Below are 24,943 nucleotides of genomic sequence, written 5' to 3' on the forward strand. Positions count from 1 at the left end.
ACCCAGAGTGAATTAAATATGGTATTTTTCATCACTAGTGGCAACTCCTACTAACAACTTTTGAATTCTGGCTTCTAAGTGGCAGTAAATACTGCGTCTTTCTATATAATGGGGAGGATTCTGGTCTTTAGAAGATGCTTCTCTGGAGATGAGAAAATTCTTCCATAAACCCTGTGTTTGTTAGGTCAAGACCCTCCCACCACATAAGTGGTGAAAGTTCCACTGGCCAGGCTCCAAAATGTCAGTGTACACTCTTGTCTTAATTATCGGAAAAGAACGTCTGAGTCAAAACTCAGTTCTCTTTCAAAACAGAGGGAAAGTATTGAATAGATAGAAATAGAAAGCACTAGAAAGGTGGGGTTTTTCGCTGTTAACCCCAATTTGGGGAAATTATAAATTATATAGTTCAGAGTACACCATGTGGAATAACCTATAGAGAGATGCCGTTTCTGGGGTTGTCAGATAAGATACAGGACTGATATTGCCTGGGACGTACTTACAGTAAACAATTACTCTTGTTTATCTGAATCAACACTTTAACTGGGCATCCTGTATCTCCTGTATTTTATTTTCTGAATCTGGCAACCCAAGGCCTTTATTGAGCACCAGCTGTGCTCTGTAGCAAGTCAGGGAGGTGACCCCTGGGGAGTCTCCCAGGGGTGGGGCTCTGAGTGCGAACGCTAGAATCAGACAGCCTGTATTCAAACTGGGCTTCACCACCACGGCTCCGGGCACCCGGGCAAGTTAATGCCCAGGTAATGATTTTTGTTAAACTTCCGTTCCCTCATCTCTGAAATGGAGATAAGAAGAGCACTTACTTCCTGGAATTATCCTGAGGATTCAGTGTGTCCAGCAAATACGTGTTGAGCGCTTGCTGTGAATCAGCACCTGTCCTCCGCTCTGGAGGACACAGTCTCTGCCCTCACAGTAAGGGGTGAGAGGTATGGTGAATTCAAGTAAGAAAGAACACAGCCAGGGCTTCCCTGGTGGCGCAGTGGTTGAGAATCTGCCTGCCAATGCAGGGGACACGGGTTCGAGCCCTGGTCTGGGAAGATCCCACATGCCGCGGAGCAACTAGGCCCGTGAGCCACAACTACTGAGCCTGCGCGTCTGGAGCCTGTGCTCCGCAACAAGAGAGGCCGCGACAGTGAGAGGCCCGCGCACCGCGATGAAGAGTGGCCCCCGCTCGCCGCAACTAGAGAAAGCCCTCGCATAGAAACGAAGACCCAACACAGCCAAAAATAAAATTAATTAATTAATTAATTAATTAATTTTTTAAAAAAATTAGAAAGAACACAGCCAGGTAAAAAAGGTGGGGATGTGCTGTTTCTCTGAGGTTTGTGTGTCTGGTGAAGGGACATTTAGCAGAGACACAAATGACATGGGGGAGCCAATGCATTGTATCTGAGGGAAGCAATTTCCAGGCAGAGGAGGGGCCGGTGCAGAAGCCCCCGCTGGCGATGGAGCCACCATCATGTGCTTGAGGAGCAGCAAGGTGACTGAGGGGGTGAGAAAAGGGTGGTGGCAGGTGATCAGAGAAGTAGCTGGGGGAGGGAGGGAGAGGGTGTAGGGCTTGGAGGCCTTGGTAAGACTTGGAATTTGACCCCGAGTGAGCTGTGAAACCGCTGGAGTTGTGAGCAAGGGAGTAGTACCATGTCTCAAGATTTAGAAGGACCACTCTTGCTTGTAGGGGGAAAATAAAGGGGGGCAGTGCCTTAAAGATCAGTTTAGAGGCTATTGTAAGGCAGCAGTGGCTTGGATCAAGGTGGTAACAGTAAAGGTGGCGAACAGTGACAGAGAATCTCTAGGCAGTAGGTGTGTAGAGGTCTGAAGACTGAGCCCCGGGGCTCCCCAGGGTTTCGAGATGGAGAGGATGTGCAAAGGAGACAGAAAAGGAGTAGCCAGTGAGGCATAAACAGAACCAGGAGAAAGGGATTAAATGATGGAGAAATGTCTATTTAGGTCTTCCACTCATTTTTTGATTGGGTTCTTTGTTTTTTTAAACAGTGAGCTGCATGAGCTGTTTGTATATTTTGGAGATTAAGCCTTTGTTAGTTGCTTCATTTGCAAATATTTTCTCCCATTCTGAGGATTGTTTTTTCATCTTGTTTATGGTTTCCTTTGCTGTGCAAAAGCTTTTAAGTTCAATTAGGTCCCATTTGCTTATTTTTGTTTTTATTTTCATTACTCTAGGTGGTGGGTCAAAAAAGATCTTGCTGTGATTTATGTCAAAGAGTGTTTTTCCTATGTTTTCCTCTGAGGGTTTTATAGTGTCTGGCCTTACATTTAGGTCTTTCATCCATTTTGAGTTTATTTTTGTGTTTGGTATTAGGGAGTGTTCTAATTTCATTCTTTTACATAAGAATGTAAGAATTCTTTTACAATAAGCACCACTTATTGAAGAGACTGTCTTTTCTCCATTGTATACTCTTGCTTCCTTTGTCATAGATTAGGTGACCATAGGTGCTTGGGTTTATCTCTGGGCTTTCTCTCCTGTTCCATTGATCTGTATGTCTGTTTTTGTGCCAGTACCATACTGTCTTGATTACTGTAGCTTTGTAGTATAGCAATCTACAGATTCAATGCAATCCCTATCAAATTACCAATGGCATTTTTCACAGAATTAGAACAAAACATGTTACAATTTGTATGGAAATACAAAAGACCCCAAATAGCCAAAACAATCTTGAGAAAGAAAAACAGAGCTGGAGGAGTCAGGCCCCCTGACTTCAGAGATTTGTCTTTTTTCATTTGGCATAATTTCTTTGAGGTTCATCCAAGTTATTGTCTACGTCAGTAGTTGTTTTCTTTTTTTTTCATTTCTGTGTAGTATTCCATGGTATGGAACGTACAAAGGCACTCTTTAAACCTTCTGTTTAACATACCCATGTGACCGTTTTCCAGATCCATGCCACACCCCAAAAGTGCCCTTTGTGTCCCCTTCCTGTCACTATCCATCTAACCAAGGTTAATGATTCTCCTGACTTTTAGCACCATAGATTTTGTTTTTGAACTTCACATAAATGGAATTATACAGAATGTGCTCTTTTGGTTCTGGTTTATTTTGCTCAGCATTATGATTGTGAGATTTGTCCAAATTGTTCCTTTTCATGGCTGCCTTGTAACCCATGGTGTGATAATACCACAAGGCTACTGTTAATGAGCATTTGAGTGGTTCTTGCTTTTGGCTAATAGTGGCACTATGAATACTCTACTCTATGTCCTTTGTTAAAAATATACACACCTTTCTTTTGGGTATATACTTAGGGAGGAATTTCTGGGTCATAGGTATGTATCTGTTCAGATTTAGTAGATGCTGCCAGATAGATTTCCAAAATGGTTGTACCAGTTGATACTCTGAGCAACAGCATGTGAGAGTTTTGGTTGCACCGTGCACTTGCCAACACTTGATATTGTCTGTCAGCTTTTCCTTTTTCCTTTAAATGTCTTTAACCATTGCAGCATTGCTTCTATGAGTTAAGCTTCATGCTTTACGCAGAATTTCTTTGTTTTTCTTTTGCACCAGTAAGAGAGATAAAACCTTATATATTCTTCCTCTGCCTTCAGATTGGAAGACTTGTTTTGCTTTTGAAATTTAGTTCAACAAACATTCAGGCAATGCTAGGCATCTTGAGTTTAAAAAGGTTGCTAGCCCTCAGTGTCTGCCAATGAGAGACAAATGCTACTGAACTAGAGATCAGGACAGGAAGCCTCACTCCAACATTTCCTACAACCGCCCAGTTTAATAGTTAGCCTTATATACTTCCTTTCTTCCTGCCAAGAAAGTTCTTCCTTTAAAGCATTATTTCATCCACAAAGGGCCCTTGTAGCCTTATTTAACCCTCTCCTTCCCCATGAACTGTTGATTTGAGGAAGACTCATGTGGCTTTGAAATTTGGTTCAACTGTTAAGAAGCATGAGAATTTTCTGTTATTTATTTATGGTTGTTTAATGGCTTCAAAATAAACAAAGGCCATATAGTAAATAAAGGTATGGTCTAGGAGGCCTGTCATTTGGCAAGAAATTTCCCATGGGTATCAGGATTTATCTCCATCAGTCCTGCAGATATGATATCGAGTGCTTTAGCAGATTTCTTGAAATACCAATGTTGTTTTTTTCCAGAAATTTGGAACTATCCGGGCGGATTTGATTGAGCAGATGAGATTTAAACAGAGACTGAAGGTGATCCAGACCCTGGAGGATACTACAAAACGGAACGTGGTGAGTCTTTTGAGAAATGGCATGTGACCTTCTTTCTCCATCCTTCCTTACACTCCTACCAACTCAAATTCCTGCTTGACAGACTGAAGATGATTTAAAACAAGAAAATCAGGAAGTTTCCCATTATGACATTTTTGAGTTTGTGAAATTCATTGTGTTTATTCTTCTTATAGGTACGAACCATTGTGACAGAAACTTCCTTTACCATTGATGAGCTAGAAGAACTTTATGCTCTTTTCAAAGTGAGTTTCAAAGAAAATTCATGTACATTTAGGGGAAAAAGGAGTTCACTTTAATAATTCAGTTAGTTCTAGATTTTTCTGTTAAATTGTGAAGGGATAGCATGAGTGTCAACATGCATAAATAGGAAGATAGAGCTGAGAGTGTAAAAATAGAGTACTTAATATGAAAAATAAAGATATAACTCATTTAAATGGATGTTTTAGCTTTCTTCCACTCCATATAATATTTTAGCTATTTCCTTAGTCTTAAGAAAATAGGGCGTTACTTTATAATTCTCATTGGAACGATGGCAATCAAGTTTAAATTCTTCCTGAAACTCTTGTAAGTTGCAATTTCCTATATCAATCTATATTAAAGCACTCTTAAAAAGAGATATGTAGCTAGAATAAGAATAAAGCTGCTCAAATGTCTAAGGAAAAGCTTAGTTGTTAAATTTCTGCAATCTTCCTTTCTAAGTCAGCCCATACCAATCTTGATCCTCAATAAAAAAAATATTATGTCAGTAAATAAAGCAGTATAGAATGGCTTTTCTTCCAGAAAAAAATACTTTTGTCATAACTGTCATTACCAACATTGTAAAAATGCAGCAATTGCCAAGAAAAAAGTTTTAAAAGATGCCTTTTATGCGGGTACCGATTTTATCACAATCTTTAATTGGCTAGCTTCTTGTGTACAGAGCCTTTTACTTCCAGAACTAAAGAAGATGGTCGAGGACTGCAAAGATATTACAGGAACGAACATAAAGGGACAAACGTAAAGATCTGAGTTGCACACTAATAGATCTTAGGATCAGAGAATGTGAGAGCTGGGAATATTTTTGCAAATGTTCCCGCTTGCCTGTTAGCTACTGGAGGCACCACCGTTTTATTTCCTTTTGTCTCACTGGTGCCTAGTTTAGTGTCTCTCCCCACTAGGTGTTCCAAACATGTGTGTTGAATACATAGGTGAATTAGTGATCAGTTTTCCATCTAGTATCATCTCTGCGTGCTTCTGGGACGGGCAGAGAGAGGTTGATGGCTTTGTGCAGCCCAGCAGCATGACCAACAGAGTGGACAACTGCGTCCCCACCAGGCTGCGTTCAGCACTTGACGGCGAAGTGTCTAGCCTGTGCCATCTCATTCGTGTTTTATTCAGAGACGTAAAGCGCGGTAGCTAATTGCTCCGCGTACGTTGGTTTTCCGTGAGGGAGTCCCTCTTCGTTTCGTTAAGCAAAAACTACAGTGATCCAACTTGGATCAAAACAAGAAGATACAATGATCCAGTTGAGATCAGATTTTCAAAGGCTACTGAGGACTGGAAGAAATCTGCTTCACAGGGTGGTGCCGGTAGGACCAGGATTGGGGGTAACTAAACGGAAGCGGGAGTCGCAGCTGGAGGCGGCAAGACCACGCACAGATAATGCGAAGCGCTATGACATTAGAAAGAGGAGGCTGACTCTGGAGACACCCGGAAAAGGAAGACCAGGGCTGGTTGTGCAGAAGTTCAAGATCCGGAGATCACTGAAGACACAGAGGCAGGGGTGCCCTTGTCTTCTTACCCGGGCACCCCTGCACTCTCTGGTCTATGCACCTCCAGGTACCAGGTGTGTCATTTGTACGCCGAGGATATTGCCTGAAGAAAGCTTTCTTTACACTCCAAAACCCTGCCCTAAGGGTGTGTTGACAAACACGAGTTCCCCAAGTCTGCTGAGCGCCCCAAGAGAGAACCCGAGACCCTTGGCTGGTGTCAGGGTGGGAAGGACTCTCGGGTACTGTGGAACCCAAGACAAAGACTTCAGTTACCGACTCTCTCTTGAGTCTTTTGAAGACTTTCATTGGCTTTAATTCATCTGAACGAACGTTTATTGAGGCATTACTGTGCCAGACACGCTGCCAGACTCTTAGTCCTTTACAAAACCAATTTCTGGGGGGTTTCCTTCGGATACAAAGGAAAGAGACATTTGTCTCCCACGGAGATTTCTGCCTTGGGCTTTGGGCTAAAACTTGGTAGAAAAAGGTGAAAGGCCGCCACCCTGAGGCAGATTTGATGGAAAGTGTGGTTCAGGGCCCCTATGCCTTAGTTTCTCTTGAACTCCTTCTAAATTAGTCCTTTTTCAATCTCAGGTCCCTAGTGCCCAAATGATGGAGTAGGGGGTCTCATCAAAGAAGAGGGTCATGGTCTGCATGGCTTGTCGTTTCCTGAAGGTTGTGAGCACGGTGAAAGTGCCTGTACCACTTTCAGGCCTGGTTCCAGAGGAACGTGAGCGCTTTAGTTAGGAGGAAGTGCTTTGGGTAACCTTCATCCACTGACGAAGCTCCGGTAAAGAGGACCCTTCCTGGGGATGTATCACCAACACCGTCCCACCCAGAGGGCTGCTGGGCATCACTTCAGAGCACAGCTCAACCCGTGCAGTCCCTCAGACCCTCCTCTCCCTGACGTCACCACCATCACCACTCCTCCCAAGCCCCACCCCCATCCCCACCCACAGCGCCAGTGCAGCCCCGAAGCGTGGTGGACCTGACACTCTTCCTTTATTCTCCCGAGGCTGCCCTGCAGAAACCTCTCCTTCCTCCTCTCTTGCCTACTCTCGCTCCGCTCTTTTTGGGGTTATTAGCTACAATTCCCAGTAAACAGTGAGGACAAAGACATTGGTCCTCTTTGCTCCATTCTAAGTGAGAACAACACTGAAGTACTACACACTCACCACTGACTCTCCCTTCTCAGAACCCCTAGGCAGGGGGTGGGGGAGATCTGTTTTGTAAGTGCCTTTTTGCTATTGCAATATTTATACATGCTTATAATGAAATAGTACAACAGAGAATAAAGTAAAAAATAAAGTCTCCCTCTGGATGCCCCTCCCGTCTCCCCAGGCTACCATTCAGTGCTAACTGTAAATGTCTCTGTACAGGGGAGCTGGGGTGTTCTTCCTGGCCTCTCTATTAGATGTTTTTTCTTTGCGGTCTTCCTAGAATGGGCGTATATTTCTACCAGAATCAGTATGACCTCATGAATAAAGAGGCAGCCTTCTTTCCAAGGACAGAAACAAGAAGCCTTTTGTTGGATCTCTGTACTCCTCACCCTAGTGGTTCCTACTCATAATTTTCCTGGAGCTATTTTCAGATGCGTGAAACAGGAGGACCGCACACTTGTAGCCTGACTACTGGATGACTAGGATAATATTAACGTGATTTTGATGACCAGGAAGCAGGGGGTTTACAGGACACTAAACTAGGAGTTTGGAGACCCAAAATCGCATGATGATTCTGCTTTGACTAACTGGTTAGATGACCCTGTGGAAGCTACTTACCCTCTGGGCTGTACCATCCTCACTGAGGACAAAAGGTGATCAGATTGCCTGAATTACAGATCCTTTGTTCAGGTTAACATTCTATGTATTTCTTTTAAATGAAAAAAAAAAAAATTTTGTCTTTATGGGAGTTACTTCTTAAAATGCTTGTGAGTGTGGGGATGGGCGGGGGGAGAAGAAAATGGGGAGGGGGAGGGTTTTCTTTCTTTTTTCACCTACGCCAGTAATTGAACCGGGTTTTTTGTTTGTTTGTTTCTTGTTTTTTAAGTATTTGTTTATTTATTTATTTATGACTGTGTTGGGTCTTCGTTTCTGTGCGAGGGCTTTCTCTAGTTGCGGCGAGCGGGGGGCCCCTCTTCATCGCGGTGCGCGGGCCTCTCACTATCGCGGCCTCTCTTGTTGCGGAGCACAGGCTCCAGACGCGCAGGCTCAGTAGTTGTGGCTCAGGGGCCCAGCTGCTCCGCGGCACGTGGGATCTTCCCAGACCAGGGCTCGAACCCGTGTCCCCTGCATTGGCAGGCGGATTCTCAACCACTGTACCACCAGGGAAGCCCCTGAACTGGGTTTTTTATGCCAGATGTAAACGCAGAGATGGTTGCCATGGAGTTTGGGGGAGCGGGGTCAAGTGGAGATATATGTAGAAGAGAAGCCGAGGGGCCCTGGGACCAGACCACGGCCCCCCACCTCCGACCCAGGAGATGCACACGGGTGACCTAAAGCCTTTTTCCAAATTTGAGGGAGGGCCTTTCTTCTTGGTATTTGCTGTGAGATGCAGTCCCCAGTAGTCCTCCTGTTCTTTGATTTTTCAGGCGGAACACCTAACCAGCTGCTACTGGGGTGGGAGCAGCAATGCCCTGGACCGGCACGACCCCAGCCTGCCCTATCTCGAGCAGTACCGCATCGACTTTGAGCAGTTCAAGGGCATGTTTGCTCTGCTCTTTCCCTGGGCCTGTGGAACTCACTCTGACGTGCTTGCCTCGCGCTTATTCCAGTTATTAGATGAAAATGGAGATTCTCTGATCAACTTCCGAGAGTTTGTCTCTGGACTGAGTAAGGACGTGATGTTATTGCATGAGTTGGGGCAGGGGGAGGGGGGAATAGGTCAGTAAGCACCGTGGTCCTCGTGGTTCTCTGTGCCGCCCTCAGGACCACAGCCCCGCTCGCTTCAGAAGACAAGGTTTACAGGGCAGAGAAGCACATTTTAAGGTTTGCAAGCTGACTGTAAAATTCGTTTTTAGTTAATGGATATATTATATGATTAAATCGTTACCGTCTACATTCGATAGTCCTCAGCACTAGTTAAAATACATTAGCAGAGAGTTTGCAAGAATGCCAACTTAAACACTGAAACCACAAGTCACGATAACTTTACAAGGGAAGAAATGTTTGGATGGATTTCTTTTCTTTGTCAAAAAATATATTTACAGTACATATGTTTCATAAAATTTTATAAAACATTTCATAATGTTTTTAATAAAGAGCTGAAAAAAAAAAGTAATGCAACAGCCCCGCAGTCTAAATGGAAGTCTTTTCTCTCCATTTTGCGGGGAGGAAGGGCGTCCATTCCTGAGAACGCACACCCTCACCTCACAAGCAGCACGAGTTTCTGCCTGTCAGCCTCACTGTCTGACCTGTTTCCTGTCCTATATTCCACTGGACTCTTGTTCCATTAATATTTGAGCAGAAAAGCTACGTGGTGGTCAGGCTTGGCCCGCCCAGTACGAGGTTGTGGATATAGCCGGCATTGTGTCAGGCTGCCTGAATGAGATAAGAAGGAAGACTTTCTAAAATTCCAATTGTGCCACTCTGTGACCTTGGTCCATGCACTTGAACATGACCTGCGCCCACGAAAGATGAAGGCGTCAGACATAGAGCCAACGATGATTCCAGAAAGTACCCTAAATCATTAAGAATGATGACTGGAAGGCTTAAAGGCCAGAGAAAGCTGATGGTTGTTAAAAAAGCAAAGGGGGGGTAGATAAGGTCCTCTTAGATAAGTAAAAACTATTTGTATAAAGCACTCAGATATATCCTTCAAAGGGGGTACATGGAGGAAACTAGCCTTTTTTAAGTGTAGGGTCTGTTGTGATGCTTTAGAATTTGTACTTTATCACTTAATCCAAACAACAGACCTTTGAGGGTAATAATAGTATTGATGACTAACATTTATATAGCATTTACTCAGCCAGGCACTGCCCTCATGCTTTATGTGCATTTAATTTACGTAAAGCACACAACTACAAAGTTGGAGTTTGAACTCAGGCACCCTGGAAGCAGCGTTTGTGCAGTTACTGTCAATATTATGCTTTATTACCTGTCTGCTTACTATTAATACCCCCATTGTCAGTTAAAGAGATGGAGGCTTAGAAAAGTTAAGCAACTTGCTGGAACATTCATTTTTAGCAAGTCAATATATGTCTGTTATTGAACTGAAAAGCACAGTTAGTACGTACTGGGCCCAGGATTCAGATGAGGGCTGTTCTCATTACTCTGTGCTAAGGACAGCAAATAGGCTTTTTTTTTTTTAAGGAAGCATTAATTTTTAATTACAAAAGTAACATAAATACATTCTGCTTTTCAAAAAAGTGAACAAAATAAAATAAAGTAAAACAATCCACCAGACAAGGCTAAAGACCCTTTTGACCCTCTCCTAATCTTTTCTGCTCCAAAGTAACTATTATTATCACCTTGGTGTCTATCAAAAGGGAGATTTTTAAAAATTACCTTTGGACAAAAATAAGGAGGAGAAAAAAGAGACAGGTTCTGCATGTAGAAAGGGTTCTAGGAATTTTTTCCGTAAACATCTTTGCTGCAGCCAGTTTTGCTGCAAAGCTAATTGGCCATAAGAGATAAAAATAATTGGTTGACAGTTACGACACTAGAAAAAGATAACAAATCAGTTTTTATAAATCCTTCGACGAGCACAGTCATGCCTCCCACTCGTCGAAACCAAAAGTTCACCAAGCTATGGCAAATATAAAAGAAGCAGCTACTAATTCACAGCAGCCTTCGAGAACATTAATGATTGATTCTTTAGCTAATTTGGATACAATAGATTGTCCTCTCAGGCCGTCTTTACCAAATTTATCATGCAGTATTAGACGTTGGAGGCAAACAAAGAATCAAGCTCCTCCTATCCCCCCAAAAGGAAATGGAAATGTGATTCCTGATGGTATAAGTTTCTGAAAATGGTGAAAATTTTAACACAGTCTGGCTTAGATTAGCTCGCTGAAGGATTTGCAAAAATCGATATCTTATTTTCTAGTGTAATGTAACCATCAACCAGTTATTTTTATCTCTTATGGCAAAATGGCCTTACGGCCAATTAGTTGTGATGCAAATCTGCTTCTAGCAAAGATGTTCATAACGAAAATACCAGACACGTGTAGAAAGTGATAGGAATAAATATAAATATTTAATTTACTTAAGCCTAGTCAAACCCCAACAAGGTAAATACTCTTCAAAATCTTCCAAAAAGGAAAGAGAGGTTTGCAGTCCAAGATAGTGAAAACATTGGAGAAGAGTACTTAGGCTTCTTAAAAATGCAGTTGAGTTCTCTGAGCAAAGTAAACTCCACCCAGATTGCCAGGAGGGGTCTCAGAGATGTAGTCAGTCATGTGGGTTGATTACAGCTATGGAGACAGACAAGTAGACTAGAAAAGAGAAATTCTGTTCAAGTCTTAAGAAACTAAAGAATGATTTCTGGAAGAGATGGATCAGTAATTTCAATGTTCATCTCCAGGAAGATCCCTCTAGAAATTAGTGAACAGAGCATCTCTATGGAATTAGAGATGAGGGATTACAATCGCAAGCCACAAATAAGCTGGAGCTCCTTTTCCAGTGGTATTGCTGGAAGGCAGCATTTCTAAACATGCCGTAGATGTCATGAGGTCACTGGACAGATAACTCATTATAAACGGAAAGTTGGAGGGATATGGATGTTGGTGATTCAATGACTGGCTGAACCCTGCACCCAAAGCATGACGGTCAATGGAGAGTTCTCTAGTATGCTGGGCTTGGTATTTAACCTCTGTGATTGTTGCCTCATTTGCAAAATAGTTATTGTCAGGACTAAAAGAAATAATTCAAGTTCCTACAACAGTGCCTGGCTCAAAAAGTGTTCATTATTGTTGTCACTACAATTACTGCTTATCCCCCTTTACCTGACTCAGTCAGGGATTTAAACTATAAAGGCAGAGAAGCTACCACAACCAAATGTGTTGGCTACACAAAGTGAAGAGAGACAGCCATTGTGTTGGAGGACAAAAACAAGATTTAAAGAAATCAGAGGAGGAAATGATTGGCAAAAACAAACTGATAGAGATAAATCAGAAATCTTAAATTTTAAGAAATGATTGTAAAAGAACTGTCTGTCTGCATATATAGTATAGTGGTTTCAACCATGAGATCTAGGGTCAGACAAATCTGAGTTCAAATCCTGGGCCTGCCACTTGCTAGCTTATGACCTTGAACATTACTTAATGTCAATAAGCCCGACTTTTCTCATCTGTAAAGTTGGGATAATAATTGTGACCATCTCGTAGAATTATTGTGAGAAGAAAGTGAAATGCGTATGGAAAGTAGTTAACATAGGGTTTAACACAAAGTGAATGGTTCATAAATGTCTGTCATTATTTTCATGGTTAGTATTAGTCAGTGTGTAAGCATTTTGGGGTTTAGTTAACTATGTGGTCAATAAGAAACTCCAGAGTGAAAAGTATAAAGAGTTGAATGCAGACTTAGGCTAAGAGTCAAGAACAGTTCCACTGTTCTCTGCAGTGGACTAGAGGCTTCTGGAACTCTCTGTCCAGAGGGATATTGACGGACACATTAACAAATAAGGTGAATGTGGGTAAGAATAGGGAAGAGTGTACAAACCATGTCATATAAGAAAGTTGAAAAAATGTAGAGAGGTATAACCTGGGGGACATAAAGTTGCCTTGAAAAGATAAGCTGGAGAGGAACAGGACAGCTGTCCTTAAAATCTGAAGGATTGCTGTAATGAAGACGTAATAGACCTATTCTGTTTGACTTTAAAGAGGAAGGAAAAGGAATAGTTCTAAACCTTTTTTTGAGTTGTGATCTCTTTGAGATCTGATAAGGACTGTGGAAATCTTCCCAAAAAGTGACATCGGCACGTGGCCACATTTTACATTGTTTGTGGTTCATGGAATTTATGCACTTGAGCCTGCAGGTTAAGGGTCCTGACTAAAGTAAAAATGACAGGAGCCCTTTCAGTGTTTCTAGAATTCCCCAGTGAGATGAGATGCCTCTGGTTGTGATGAGCTTCCCGTCCCTGAGGATGCTCAGACATCTCTCTTACGTGGATGTGGATGTGTGAGGAGGCCCCTACATTAAGTGGGAGGTCGGACGAGATAACCCCTGGTGTCCCTGCCAACCAATCCAGATCCTGTGATTCCCCTTTTCCCAAATCTGATTAACCTTCAACTAGGCGCTCTGAGAACACGTATTTACAAAGGATTTTCTGATTCCTGAAATACGTATGGACTGTAAGGGAAAAAGTAACAGGATTCTTTGGCTTGAAGCAATGGCGATGTAATGGCAGCTAGGTTAGGCTAAATTGAACTGAAGAAATATTTAAGAGACCCCAAAAGCAACTAAAAAAGATTTCTAAAATGAGTAATTTGAAGCACTCTTAAACATGTATTGAGATTATTTCTGAACTCTAGCAAGTATTTAGGGTGTTGAGGCCCAGTCACCTGACTTTTCGTATCAATAACACTAGTTTAATTTGTGCCAGCCGCTATTCTAGGTGTTAACACCTTTAGTTCTCACATTTCATGGGCCCTGATATCAAGACCACTGGTAGGATCTTCTAATTTGTCATCCTGCCTCATAGAGGGGAAACTGAGGTACAGAGAGGTTCACTGTCCCAGGGGCACATAGTAAGTACAAAGCATTTGAAACCAGGTATCCTGGTTCCAGAACTTTCAACCCAAATACGTCCTGGCCAAACTTTCTGCCACGCGATACCTGGGTTTCAATTTGTAAAAGTAGGTGCTTCAGGGGGACGCTGAGCCTGGGGTGGGGGGGGGGGTTGTAGCACACATGGTGCATTTCACATTGGTACTTATGTGACTTCTAGGTGCTGCGTGCCATGGGGACCTCACAGAGAAGCTCAAACTCCTGTACAAAATGCACGTCTTGCCTGGTAAGCGAGACACACAGAGTAGCACACGTACCTGTGACTCTGGCCTGGCTTGAAGTCTTTTTTGGCGAGACCTGTTTGCCTTTTTTTTTGATGTACAAAATCACTCATTGGTCACTAAGAACAAACTGAACGATACTTTTTACATGAGTTCCTGAATCAGCAGGTGCTTGATTCAGTGATCATTCATCTGTCTGAAGTGTGAGTTGCAGTAATAGAAAAGAGCAGGCTTCTGCAAGAGAACGAAAGAGAGGGAGGGATGGAGGGAAAGAGAAAGAGAGAGAGAGAGGAAGGAAGGAACGGAGGGAGGGAAAAAGGGAAGAAGGAAAAAGGGAGGGAGGAGGAAGGGAGGAAGGAAGGTGGATTAGCTCCAAGGATAGAGATAGGGTAAAACTGTAGATTTGGGAATTATCATTATAGTGTATAATTTCCCCAAATTTGGTTCCTTAAAGCATCATTCCATAGGATTTAGGAAAAGTCTCCAAAAAAGGCAAATGTGAAGGCACACTTCAGTGTGGGGTTGTTATAAAGGAAGGTGGAGTTAGAACCGGAAGGAGCCCCTCCCCCATAAGGGTTTTGAGGAGATGGGCATTCAAGGCCCGCACCAGTGATGGGACCCCCCAGCCCACCTTCGTAACTTCAGCTTCTCATGAGCCCCGTGTCATTTCTTCAACAATGAAAGCACACTTTCATTGAGTCATGGCCCTGCCAATATGAGAATCATCTCTCTTCCCTCTCCAGAGCCATCCTCTGATCAAGACGAGCCAGATTCTGCTTTTGAAGCAACTCAATACTTCTTTGAAGATATCACCCCAGAATGCACACATGGTAAGTGACTTTCCTCGTCAGGGCCTCTCTGTTTCTTTTCTACAGAGCCCCCTGTAATTGGGAAAAGTTGCCTCCAAAGCTAGGCAATCAAAGAAGTATAATGAATACAGGTGCCTAATATGCTACTTTCTTTTTAAATTTTTGAACTTGAGTAACTACTGGGGAGTGGGTACTTCAGCCCACCGAAAGGACCATGTACGTTGTGTCCTGCTGGCTTAGAAAAAGCGTTACCTGTAGGGCATATACTTTGCTCCCCTCTCCTTGATAGGGAGAAATGTTCATTAAGAACGTCATTCTGGTGTACGCTGCTCTCCAGAATCTGGACCAGCATTGATATCAGATACGCTGCTCTGCAACAGACGTCAGCAAACTTTGGACCAAATCCAGCCCACCACCTATTTGTACGGCCTGTGATAATATAAAATTTATATCAAAGAATTAAAATAATATAAAATTTAAACATTACTGCCTATAAATAAAGTTTTATTGGAACACAGCCAGGAACACAGCCAAGCTCATTCAGTTATATATTGCCTATGGCTGCTCTCACGCTACAGTGGTAGAATTGCCTCAGATATTTGCCATCTGGCCCTTTACAGAGAAAGTTTGCTGACCCCTGCTCTGTGCGGTTGTTAGATCTACACAGACATGATCTGGCTCATTAGAAATATCTCCAGATTTACATTTGAACCTGTTCTGTTGTGCCATGTGTGGATCTAAGCAGCGTCTGGGCTTGCTGCTGCTGTGCATTATCTCCATTCTATTGATACTTCATCCGTAGGGCAGGCAGCCTCCTGACTTCACCCAAGGTTGAAAGTCAGCATGGGTTGCTCCTGGGTCCTTTTGCCTCAAATCTTATGGTCCCCAAATAAGCACAGCTTAGACCTGCTTTTAAACTGTGAGCACCTAAGTGATTGAGTGGAGAGGAGCGAGAGCCAGACAGTCTTCTTATTGGTCATACGTGTTAAGGGCAGGAGCTTTGGACAGGATGCTAGCTCTGTTTGTCTAGATGACCTCAGGCAGCTTCGGGCATCCAGGAGCACCAGGGTCCTTGTGTGGAAAGTGGAGATGAGAGCTGTCACATTGGGTATAGTAAGGACTTAGTGAGATAATGTAGTAAGCCTCTTAGCATAGTGCCTTAGCACATCCGACAATATTCTTCAAATCCTTAGCAATCATATTTTGGCTGCAAAATGTTAGCTGCATCTTTCTTAGTGGGCACTCATCTCAGAAAAGGAGTCACTTGTTTCAGAAATGCTTCAGGAATGGTTACATGCCGGTAGCATTTAATAGCCTCAAAAGATGCTTTTTAAAAAATGTTTTTTCTAACTCCAAAAGTACTATTGCTTTGTATCAAAATTTTTAAAATATGGGTCAAAATATATAAAATAAGCTAATGATGTCTTAAAACTGCATGATATAAAGATAACTATCAATAATAATTAATATCTTGAAGTATTTCTTTTCCTTTTTTATCCATATAATTATAATAATATCCATAATATATATATAAAACTGGGATCAAACTGCCGATACAGTTTTGTTTGTTTGTTTTGGCAGAAGGATTGTTTTATGAACAATTTAAAAATAGAACAAGTGTGTTCTGGCACATGCCATCTCCACCTCTTCTGCCTATACAGTTTTGTATCCTTTTTTCACTTAAAATCCAGTGAGCCTATTACGATGTCATTTACATTCTCTGAAAACATGGTTTTTAATTGGCTGTATAACATCCATTGCATGGGGCTTACCATAACATTTTGGAATATCTACTTGTTCCCTAAAGCTAGCTCAACATTAAGAGGAGAGGACTTTCTCCACGGCATATATAGTGCATTGTCCTCAGTCTGTCTTGAAAGCTGCTGAGATTTTAATTTGACACTAAATATGTAAAGGTTACATATGCGGCAAACCAGCCACCTTTTGTATGGCTGAGGAAGTGCTTGGGATGCATTCTTACAGCTGACAAACTGAATGGGAAACTGGGGGGATTGTACACCTCTGCCTTTTGAAGCCCTGGGATGTCCTGTTTTAAGAAGAAAGAAGAAAACAATTATAAGTTGTTTTCTTGAAAGTCAAAAAATGCCAGATCATGAATCTGAAGGAATTTAGTAGCACATGACATTTGTTTTCTTTTATCAACATAGATGTCAGTTTATTTTTAAAAAGTGAGTTCTTGGTCTTTTGCAGAGACTGACAGAAGATCAATCTCATGTATACAAAGTTAAGATGATAATGTAACAGACAGAGGAGGGAAATCAGCATTCACTGGGGCCAGCACCACTATTTTTTAAGTACTGAGCACCACATGAAATCACTCCTTTAATTCCTATTTATACACCGAGCCCTGCTTGTGAAGAAGAATTCTTGGGGAAATCTTTCACCTAGAGATAGAGTTTTTCGATTGGAAAAAAAAAAAAATGCACTACCTAAAAGTGGAGAATTACGTTTTATTCGGCAGACATACTGAGGACTTAAGCCCAGGAGGCAGCCTCTCGGATAGCTCAGAGGGACTGCTCTGAAGAAATAAGGGAGGAGAGCCAGGATATATAAGATTTTTTTCGCAAAAAAAAAAGACATTTGATGGGAACATCAAAAGATTAGTGTTAATTAAAGAAACCAGATATCTCAAGTTAATGAATTTAGTGCTTTTCTGTGTATGGGAAGATGCAAGAGTCTGGGCTTACTGAAATCATTCCTTTGATATGCACCTTAGCTATCTAGGGCCAGTATCCTATTTTTCTCCATCCTGAATCCCCTCAGGGTGGAGATGGCACAGTTGGGGGCAGCTGCAGTGCTGCTGGCTTGATGGCTGCAACATCCTTTGTTTACTGATCTGGCAGGCAACACTCAGTTGTCAGATCAAATATGAGACACCCAGTAAAATTTGAATTTGAGGTGGACAAAAAGTAATTTGCTTAGCTTGAGTATGTCCCATGTGATATGTGGGAACTCACACTTTAAAAAATTATTTGTTGTTTACCTAATTATTTATGTGCTGGGGTTTTGTTTTTGTTTTGTTTTGCTATATTAGGCAACTCTACCTAGAGGTTTTTCTGTTTTCTACTACACCTGCTAAACCTATGGGTTTATCATGTAACAGTCTCCTTTTTTTCTTCTGAATCTTTCTTGGTAGTGGTTGGATTGGACAGCAGAAGCAAACACAGTGCAGACGATGGCTTTGTTACAGTGAGTCTAAAGCCCGACAGAGGTACAGACTTTCTCTTCTCTGTGTTTCCCTTACTGCTGGTTCAACAGTTGCTTCTTGACCTTTGGACACTTATTTCTTGGCATTTGGGTTTTAGGGAAGAGGGCAAATTCTCAAGAAAATCGTAATTATCTGAGACTCTGGACTCCAGAAAATAAATCCAAATCAAAGAATGCAAAGGATATACCCAAATTGAATCAGGTGAGTACCGAACAGTGTAGTTCATGCATTTCAAACCTTGAAGCTCTGTTTTCTAGTCATAGATAAATGTCGAATAAGTACTCCTCAAGGCGCTTAATTAGTACCTGTTTGGATCTATTTTGTGCATGCTTTTGTGCATTAAAAGTATGCTCTGTTGTGAGAAAATGACCTCCTCAGAGAATATGTGAACCACGAAATATTCAAATTTGAGAATACATGCATTCTCATCCCAATCTTTAAAAATACCCTCAGATACTCAGAAGACAAGCTCATGCTGTTTTCAAACCACTGTGCTCAGCTATAAAGGTGTCTGACATACTTTTTTCCTTAAACAGCTGAAATGTAATGAGGGCGATAAAACAATATAAATAATTAAAATACAGGATGCAACTGCTGTTTTCTAACAGAAGAACAGATAAATCATCCTGGTGGGGGTGGGAGGCATGACTTCTGTCCGTGGACACCAGCAGATGTGTCATGGGAGAGGGGATTGGAGCTGACCTGACCTTGGAAAAATTGGGCTGCCTGCTGTAGTGTGTAGATATGAGATGAGGTGAGGTCTGCGATTTACTTAAGATACTGCAAGAAAGGATAAAACAGTTAGTGAAACATTTGTATAACATGGTCCTTTTTTTTTAATATATATTTATTTATTTATTTTGGCTGCACCGGTTCTTGGTTGCGGCACGTGGGATCTCCACTGCGGCACGCAGGCTCTTAGTTGCAGCATGCATGTGGGATCTAGTTCCCCGACCAGGGATGGAACCCAGGCCCCCTGCATTGGGAGCGCAGAGTCTTACTCACTGGACCACCAGGGAAGTCCCCGTGGTCCTTCTTGACTCTAGAATGATAGGTACTATTATAAAGGTGTATTATTTCATTCTTTCTACTTTCATGGATGTCAGAAGTTTTCCCAGTTTAAAAAAAGGAAGCATTTAAAGAGACTTTAAACTACACATCCATCCACCCTAGGGTAGGACTCTTCCGGGATCTTGTAGGAGTCCTGATATTAAATGGCTCTGCAGTCCGCTTGGGTCCTGCCTCTGTGCTCCTCATGAGGTGGCCACATACTTGTGTTTTCCCTCCATCCCTTTTCAGGGGCAGTTTATCGAGCTGTGTAAGACGATGTATAACATGTTCAGCGAGGACCCCAACGAGCAGGAGCTGTACCACGCCACGGCGGCGGTGACCAGCCTCCTGCTGGAGATCGGGGAAGTGGGCAAGCTCTTCACTCCCCAGCCTGCCAGGGAGGGCGGGAGCGGAGGCGGCGGGCCCTCCGGCAACCAGGGCGTCCCCGGCGGCGTGCTCTTCCCCACCAAAGGGCCGGGCCAGCCTTACGCGCCGGAACCCGTGGCGCCCCTCCCGGCCAGCTTGGCGGGGGACGGCGAGGAACGCTCCCTGGGGGGCCAGATGGAGGACATCAAGCTAGAGGACTCCTCGCCCCGGGACCACGGGGCCTGCTCCTCCATGCTCATCTCCGACGACGACACCAAGGACGACAGCTCCATGTCCTCGTACTCGGTGCTGAGTGCCGGCTCCCACGAGGAGGACAAGCTGCACTGCGAAGACATCGGCGAGGACACGGTCCTGGTGCGCAGCGGCCAGGGCCCCGCGGCGCTGCCCCGGGGCAGCAGCCTGGACCGAGACTGGGCCATCACCTTCGAGCAGTTCCTGGCCTCCCTCCTGACAGAGCCTGCCCTGGTGAAGTACTTTGACAAGCCCGTGTGCATGATGGCCAGAATCACCAGTGCGAAAAACATCCGGATGATGGGCAAGCCCCTCACCTCGGCCAGTGACTACGAGATCTCGGCCATGTCCGGGTGAATCCCGCGCCTTCTGTAGGGACACGCAGGACGGGGGCGGGGGGGAGGGACTTTTTTATGTTCTGTGTTGGGGTTTCTTTCTTCCTTTTAAATTAAATATTTATTAGTACCCGGCTTAAAGCCTAGTGTTTTCATAATATAATACAATGAAAGCTGTTGGAGAAATACTTAAACACCTCGATGTAGGCACAGTACACTCTCTTGTCGGGGGGGAGGGGGATTTACCAGAATACAGTTTTATTCAATGAATTCCAAAAGAAAGGTGACTCTGTCCGTGATATGTGTGTATTTATAACTTCTTAATCTTGCTGTTGAGCTGTATACATTGTGCTGTTTAACACTAAATAAGGCAGCAGACGTGTATTTGGGCTTTTTAAGTAAAATTAGAGCTGTAAGGAAAGTAGAATGCCACAAACACAGAATGTTCTTAAATGGAAGAGGCACTGTCAGCTGGGGTGAATCCTATACCACTTTTAGGGGGCATTAAAATGATTTTTTAAGATTTGAAATATATTTCATAAAAGTCCTCTATTCAAAAGTCATGTTTAACAGATGTTCTCTTTTGAGGTTCTAAGCAATTATGAAAGTGTAAATGATTTTTATGTGATGCCAGAATAACACCTCTATCTGATCAATTTGGACAAATACCAGGCCAATTTTGCATTTAAAAAAAACTGATGATTTAAGTCAGCGGGCCAGAATTCAGGGGAAATGAACAGTCTTTTGTCTTTCAGAGAATCTGAAGGTGGCAACAAAAATGATAAGAGGGCTCAGGTTTTTTTGGGGGGGTGGGGAGTAAAAATACTGATGCTTCTCATACTCGATTTTCAGCTTCTTGTTACTCATTGCAAATGAAGCAAAAAGTAAAACAATAAACTTTACCGTTTCCATACTCTCCATAGGTTCAAGAAATTATACCATGTATCACATAGGACCATCTTTCCAGTTAAATCCATGTAAAGCAGAGATAATGTAAATTGAAAAAACAACCTGCAAGATAACGTAACTGAATGTTTAAAGCGGAACTTGTCACTTTATATAAGAGAATAGTATGCTCTATTTCCCGAATGGACTTGGAAATGAAAACTATCGCACCTGCACTTTGTATTGTTGCTTCTTTTTTATTCCTATTATAGTTTTGTCTTTTACAGATGTTGGAGTTTTTTTCTCTTATTGTTGAATTCATAATCATGGTCACTTTTTCTTTGCTTCTGCAGAATATTCCTTCCAATGCATTCCTTTATTTTAGTATCCATTGTGTCTTTATTTTAGCTGTTGCTGCTGTTTCTTATTTTGTTTACAGAATGATTTTTTAAACCGTCCAATGAAGTAGTGTTAACCTCAAGTAGGATAAATGTGAACAAATAAAATACATCCGATACTCAGATGTGGCTTTTATCTCAGTGCTTGAGTTCCTGTCTAAGGTGATAACATTATTCTTTTGACAATTTTGCAGGGGAAATTATGTTAGGCAACCATTTTGACTTAGGTAACAAATTTTTGCAGGCAAATATTTTGAGATAAGAAATACAGTATGGGGAATTCCCCGGGCAGTCCAGTGGTTAGGATTCGGCGCTCTCACTGCTGGGGGCCCAGGTTCAATCCCTGGTCAGGGAACTAAGATCCCGAAAGCCTGCAGCATAGCCAAAAAAAAAAAAAAGAAAAGAAAAGAAATACAGAAATACACTACATAGTGATGTGCATATGAATGTAAAATAAGGAAGAGAATCATTGTCAGTCATCTAATTATTTAACTTGTCCTACATAAGTGATAAAAGGGTGAAAATCCCTCTGTTTAACCCTGATTAGTACACTGTAACACCATTTGGTATGTATTTAATTGAGTAGTCATTCATTTGATTCGACTCTTAGATGGTTATACATTATTCCATTATTCTGTCTATCACTTAAAGATGCCTCAAGAAATAACTCTATAGAGTCTGATACTCTCTCTCACCTCCAGAATTAAAGATGGGTTTGGGAGGGGAATGAGCATGTGTTTAAATGTGTAGCCCTAGATAAATGAGAGGAGCCAGAATGTTCCATTATCACTGAGAACGGGATTATAACTGAACAGTGCGTCACCCTGAAAGTATATGTTCCTATTGACACCCTGTCGTAATACTGTCCTTATTTGTTCAAGCACCTCATAGTGTTTCTATCCCAGTGTCAATATACTATATAACAGCAGGTTCTAGTCTGTTTGCTTCTAAAGGCTACCTATGGAGGAGCCATGAGCCTTTGAGTTGATTCTTTCCAGCTCAGTCTCTGAGACCGTCTTGTCAGTGCCTTCCTCCTCAGCCTCCAGAGGCAGACAGGGCATTTCAAAGAGCATTAAACTTCCTGTCTAGTTTTTAATGGTTGTGTGTATGTCTTTTTAGTATCTTCATGGATTATTCTCTTTGAATTCAGTGTATTGTGATTGACCATCATCTCTGAATGGCCACTTCCCGTCTAGTTCTGTGATGCTAATAATCATTACACCATCACAGATGATGGGCTCAATGTCTATATCTTAATAGACTTGATCTGGCGTCCCAGGGAGCTTCTAGCTCCAGAGCACTGGGCACTGGCCTCAGCGGAGCTTTCATATATGAAAACTCAAAAGAGAAAGCTACTGCTGGGGGAAAAGGGAGAAACCATTTGGAGCCTGGATGCTAGGGAAGTGAGTGCTCCAGAGAAACCACAGATCTAGCCACATCATCCATCCTGCATTACTTCAAGTCTGATTCTGGGTAGGAGGGGGATAAGCTTTGTGCAAGTGCCACCAAGGGAGCCACGGACAATGAGAAGGTTCACTGCCAACAGCGTCTTCATCCCCCACCAAGGATGCAGGCTGGGAACCTGGCGGCCAGGCAGAGGGGAGCCGTTTCCTGTCCCCAGCTTCCCAGTCCTGGTAGAGTGACTTTGACCTGGTCTCCGATGGAAGCTTTGTAGAGGGGACCTCAACTCAGCTACTTAGTTCATGAATCTAACAGTGAAACCCATGGGGTGTCCTGGCCAATGCCTCATTCTCCTGTACATCCGGTTAAGGGCTCCTCTGTGTATTCTTCACAACTCGTCCTGTAAGACAGCTCTTTTGTTACAGCATCAGCTTCTAACCTGAAAAGAACAGCAACTGATGTGGTGAGTACAACATTTCACACTGTTTTCTGTTTTAAAATAACTCTTTTACTTAAGGTTTAGGGCCCTGTGCCTTTTGTTTAACATATTCGTGACAGTCTAATTCTTTAAAAAGAAATCTTAGGCAGCCAGACAAAGGAATCTATAGAGAGACACAGAGTGAGGAGGAAAGGCAGGGCCTGGGATGCTCTCCCTGTGGGCTTTGGTAATAGGACTGTCTGCCGGGAGACGGGTCTGCACATCGGCTCGGAGTAGATGGCTGAGGGCCGAGCAGTGGATTATTTGGGCTTCCTGGATTCACAACTACTTCCCCTCACCCTCACGGAGAGGCCAGGACTCTGCAGACGTAAATCCTGTAGCTGTTCTTAGAATACCTCAAGGGCAAAATATCAGCTAGACGGATGCCACATCCTGCGGACTAGGTTGGAGATAATCTATTGTCTGGTGAATTCCCTTATTTTATGACTATCCACCACCTACCGTGTTTCAGATACTGTCATGCACTTCAAAAACTGAATGATTTTGTCCCCATAACCTGTTTCGCTTTGTTATTCCTTAACTTGATTAACAATACCAATATGCATCCAGTACCTGAAGCCAGAAATGTGAGAGTCACCCTTGATTCCTCCTGCTTGCCTATGTCCCACCTCCAGTTACTGAGACCAATCCATTATTTCTTCTGAGTGCCTCTTAATCTCCGTTCCTCTGTCTATTCCCAATTATACTGTCTTACTCCAGCCTTGTATTTGTCTGTATGTCCAAGAGGGTTTTATTAGACTCATATATTAATATTTGTTCTATCCTCTTCACTGCAGACTGTACTTAAAAAACAAAAATAGGTTATCCTTAAACAAAAGTAGCAATCTCAACTACCTGCCACATAACAGGAGATCAATTGCCTTTTACTTAAAAGAACAAAGCATGCCTCAACCTTGGGTGGATCAAGCAGGTTCTCAGCAGTCTCTTCTTGACACCTCTGCGTAATATCTGATGGTCCAACCCTTATGCCCCAAAGTGTGACCCAAAATGAGACTCATAAGTTTATGCTCTGATGTAAGATTATATGTAGATTTATAGTCCCTGAATCTGGCGACTCCAAGGCAACTTTCCTTAATTGGGTCTGTTTTTTAACAATAGGAAGGCTATCATTCAGAATAGCCCTTTGGCTATCGGTTAGTCTGAGTGGGATATAGTTACTCTTCCATTCACTGGCAAGCAAGAAAGAAATGGTCAATTTTGCCAGTGCATGATGCCACGCTTTCCTATGTATGTATAAATGTTTGCGGCAAGTGTTTGAAAAGAACAAAGATTTGATTACAACAAAGATTGCTGGATTGTAGCCACTTTGTCTGCCCCTAGGCAACCCCCTCCCACCCTCCAGTTACTCTTTTAAGCTGCTGCTTACACGATCTTTCTAAAACTTCAGTGTAATTATGTTTTCCTCTCCTTCAAACCTCTTCAGTTTCCTACAGGATAATAAACAAGCATATAAGAATGTTTATAATCAGTTACTGCTTGTTTCTCCATAGAAATTTATCTTCACTTATTGGTGTTCTAAAGGCCAAGGAACCTAAAATGTATGAGGTTTTACAGTTTATTTATTTTTCCCACTTGCTGGTTTTGGTACATAATTTACAGCATCCTTTGTCATACTGTCAAAATCTATGAACCACGTGCAATATTTCAATCCCTCCAACAACTCCTGTCCCAAATTTAGACCTAAGAGTGAGAAATAGAGGACAGTGTTGACATTTGCAGTTTTGGAAGTGAACGAAATCTTGGTATGAAATGATATATGATCCATATGACATTTCATCAAAAGCCAAAAAGGAGGGTTTAGC

General features: G+C 42.5%; 1 protein-coding gene across 3 annotated transcripts in view; it reads left to right on the plus strand.

The window, feature by feature from the left end:
• TBC1D9 (TBC1 domain family member 9) overlaps window positions 1-21,322 on the plus strand; it is a 130,781-nt gene extending 109,459 nt beyond the window's left edge. For all 3 annotated transcript variants that reach the window (XM_061192581.1, XM_061192580.1, XM_061192582.1), the window contains 9 exons: window positions 4,123-4,221; window positions 4,395-4,463; window positions 8,560-8,800; window positions 13,857-13,922; window positions 14,661-14,747; window positions 17,884-17,958; window positions 18,053-18,156; window positions 19,255-19,976; window positions 20,882-21,322. In XM_061192581.1, coding sequence (XP_061048564.1) covers window positions 4,123-4,221; window positions 4,395-4,463; window positions 8,560-8,800; window positions 13,857-13,922; window positions 14,661-14,747; window positions 17,884-17,958; window positions 18,053-18,156; window positions 19,255-19,976; window positions 20,882-20,939 — 1,521 coding nt within the window. In that variant the 3' untranslated portion in view covers window positions 20,940-21,322. The remainder of the gene's footprint in view (window positions 1-4,122; window positions 4,222-4,394; window positions 4,464-8,559; window positions 8,801-13,856; window positions 13,923-14,660; window positions 14,748-17,883; window positions 17,959-18,052; window positions 18,157-19,254; window positions 19,977-20,881) is intronic.
• Window positions 21,323-24,943: the final 3,621 nt, after the last annotated feature.

Source organism: Eubalaena glacialis, chromosome 5 (assembly GCF_028564815.1).
Source record: "Eubalaena glacialis isolate mEubGla1 chromosome 5, mEubGla1.1.hap2.+ XY, whole genome shotgun sequence".
Classification (NCBI taxonomy): Eukaryota; Metazoa; Chordata; class Mammalia; order Artiodactyla; family Balaenidae; genus Eubalaena; species Eubalaena glacialis.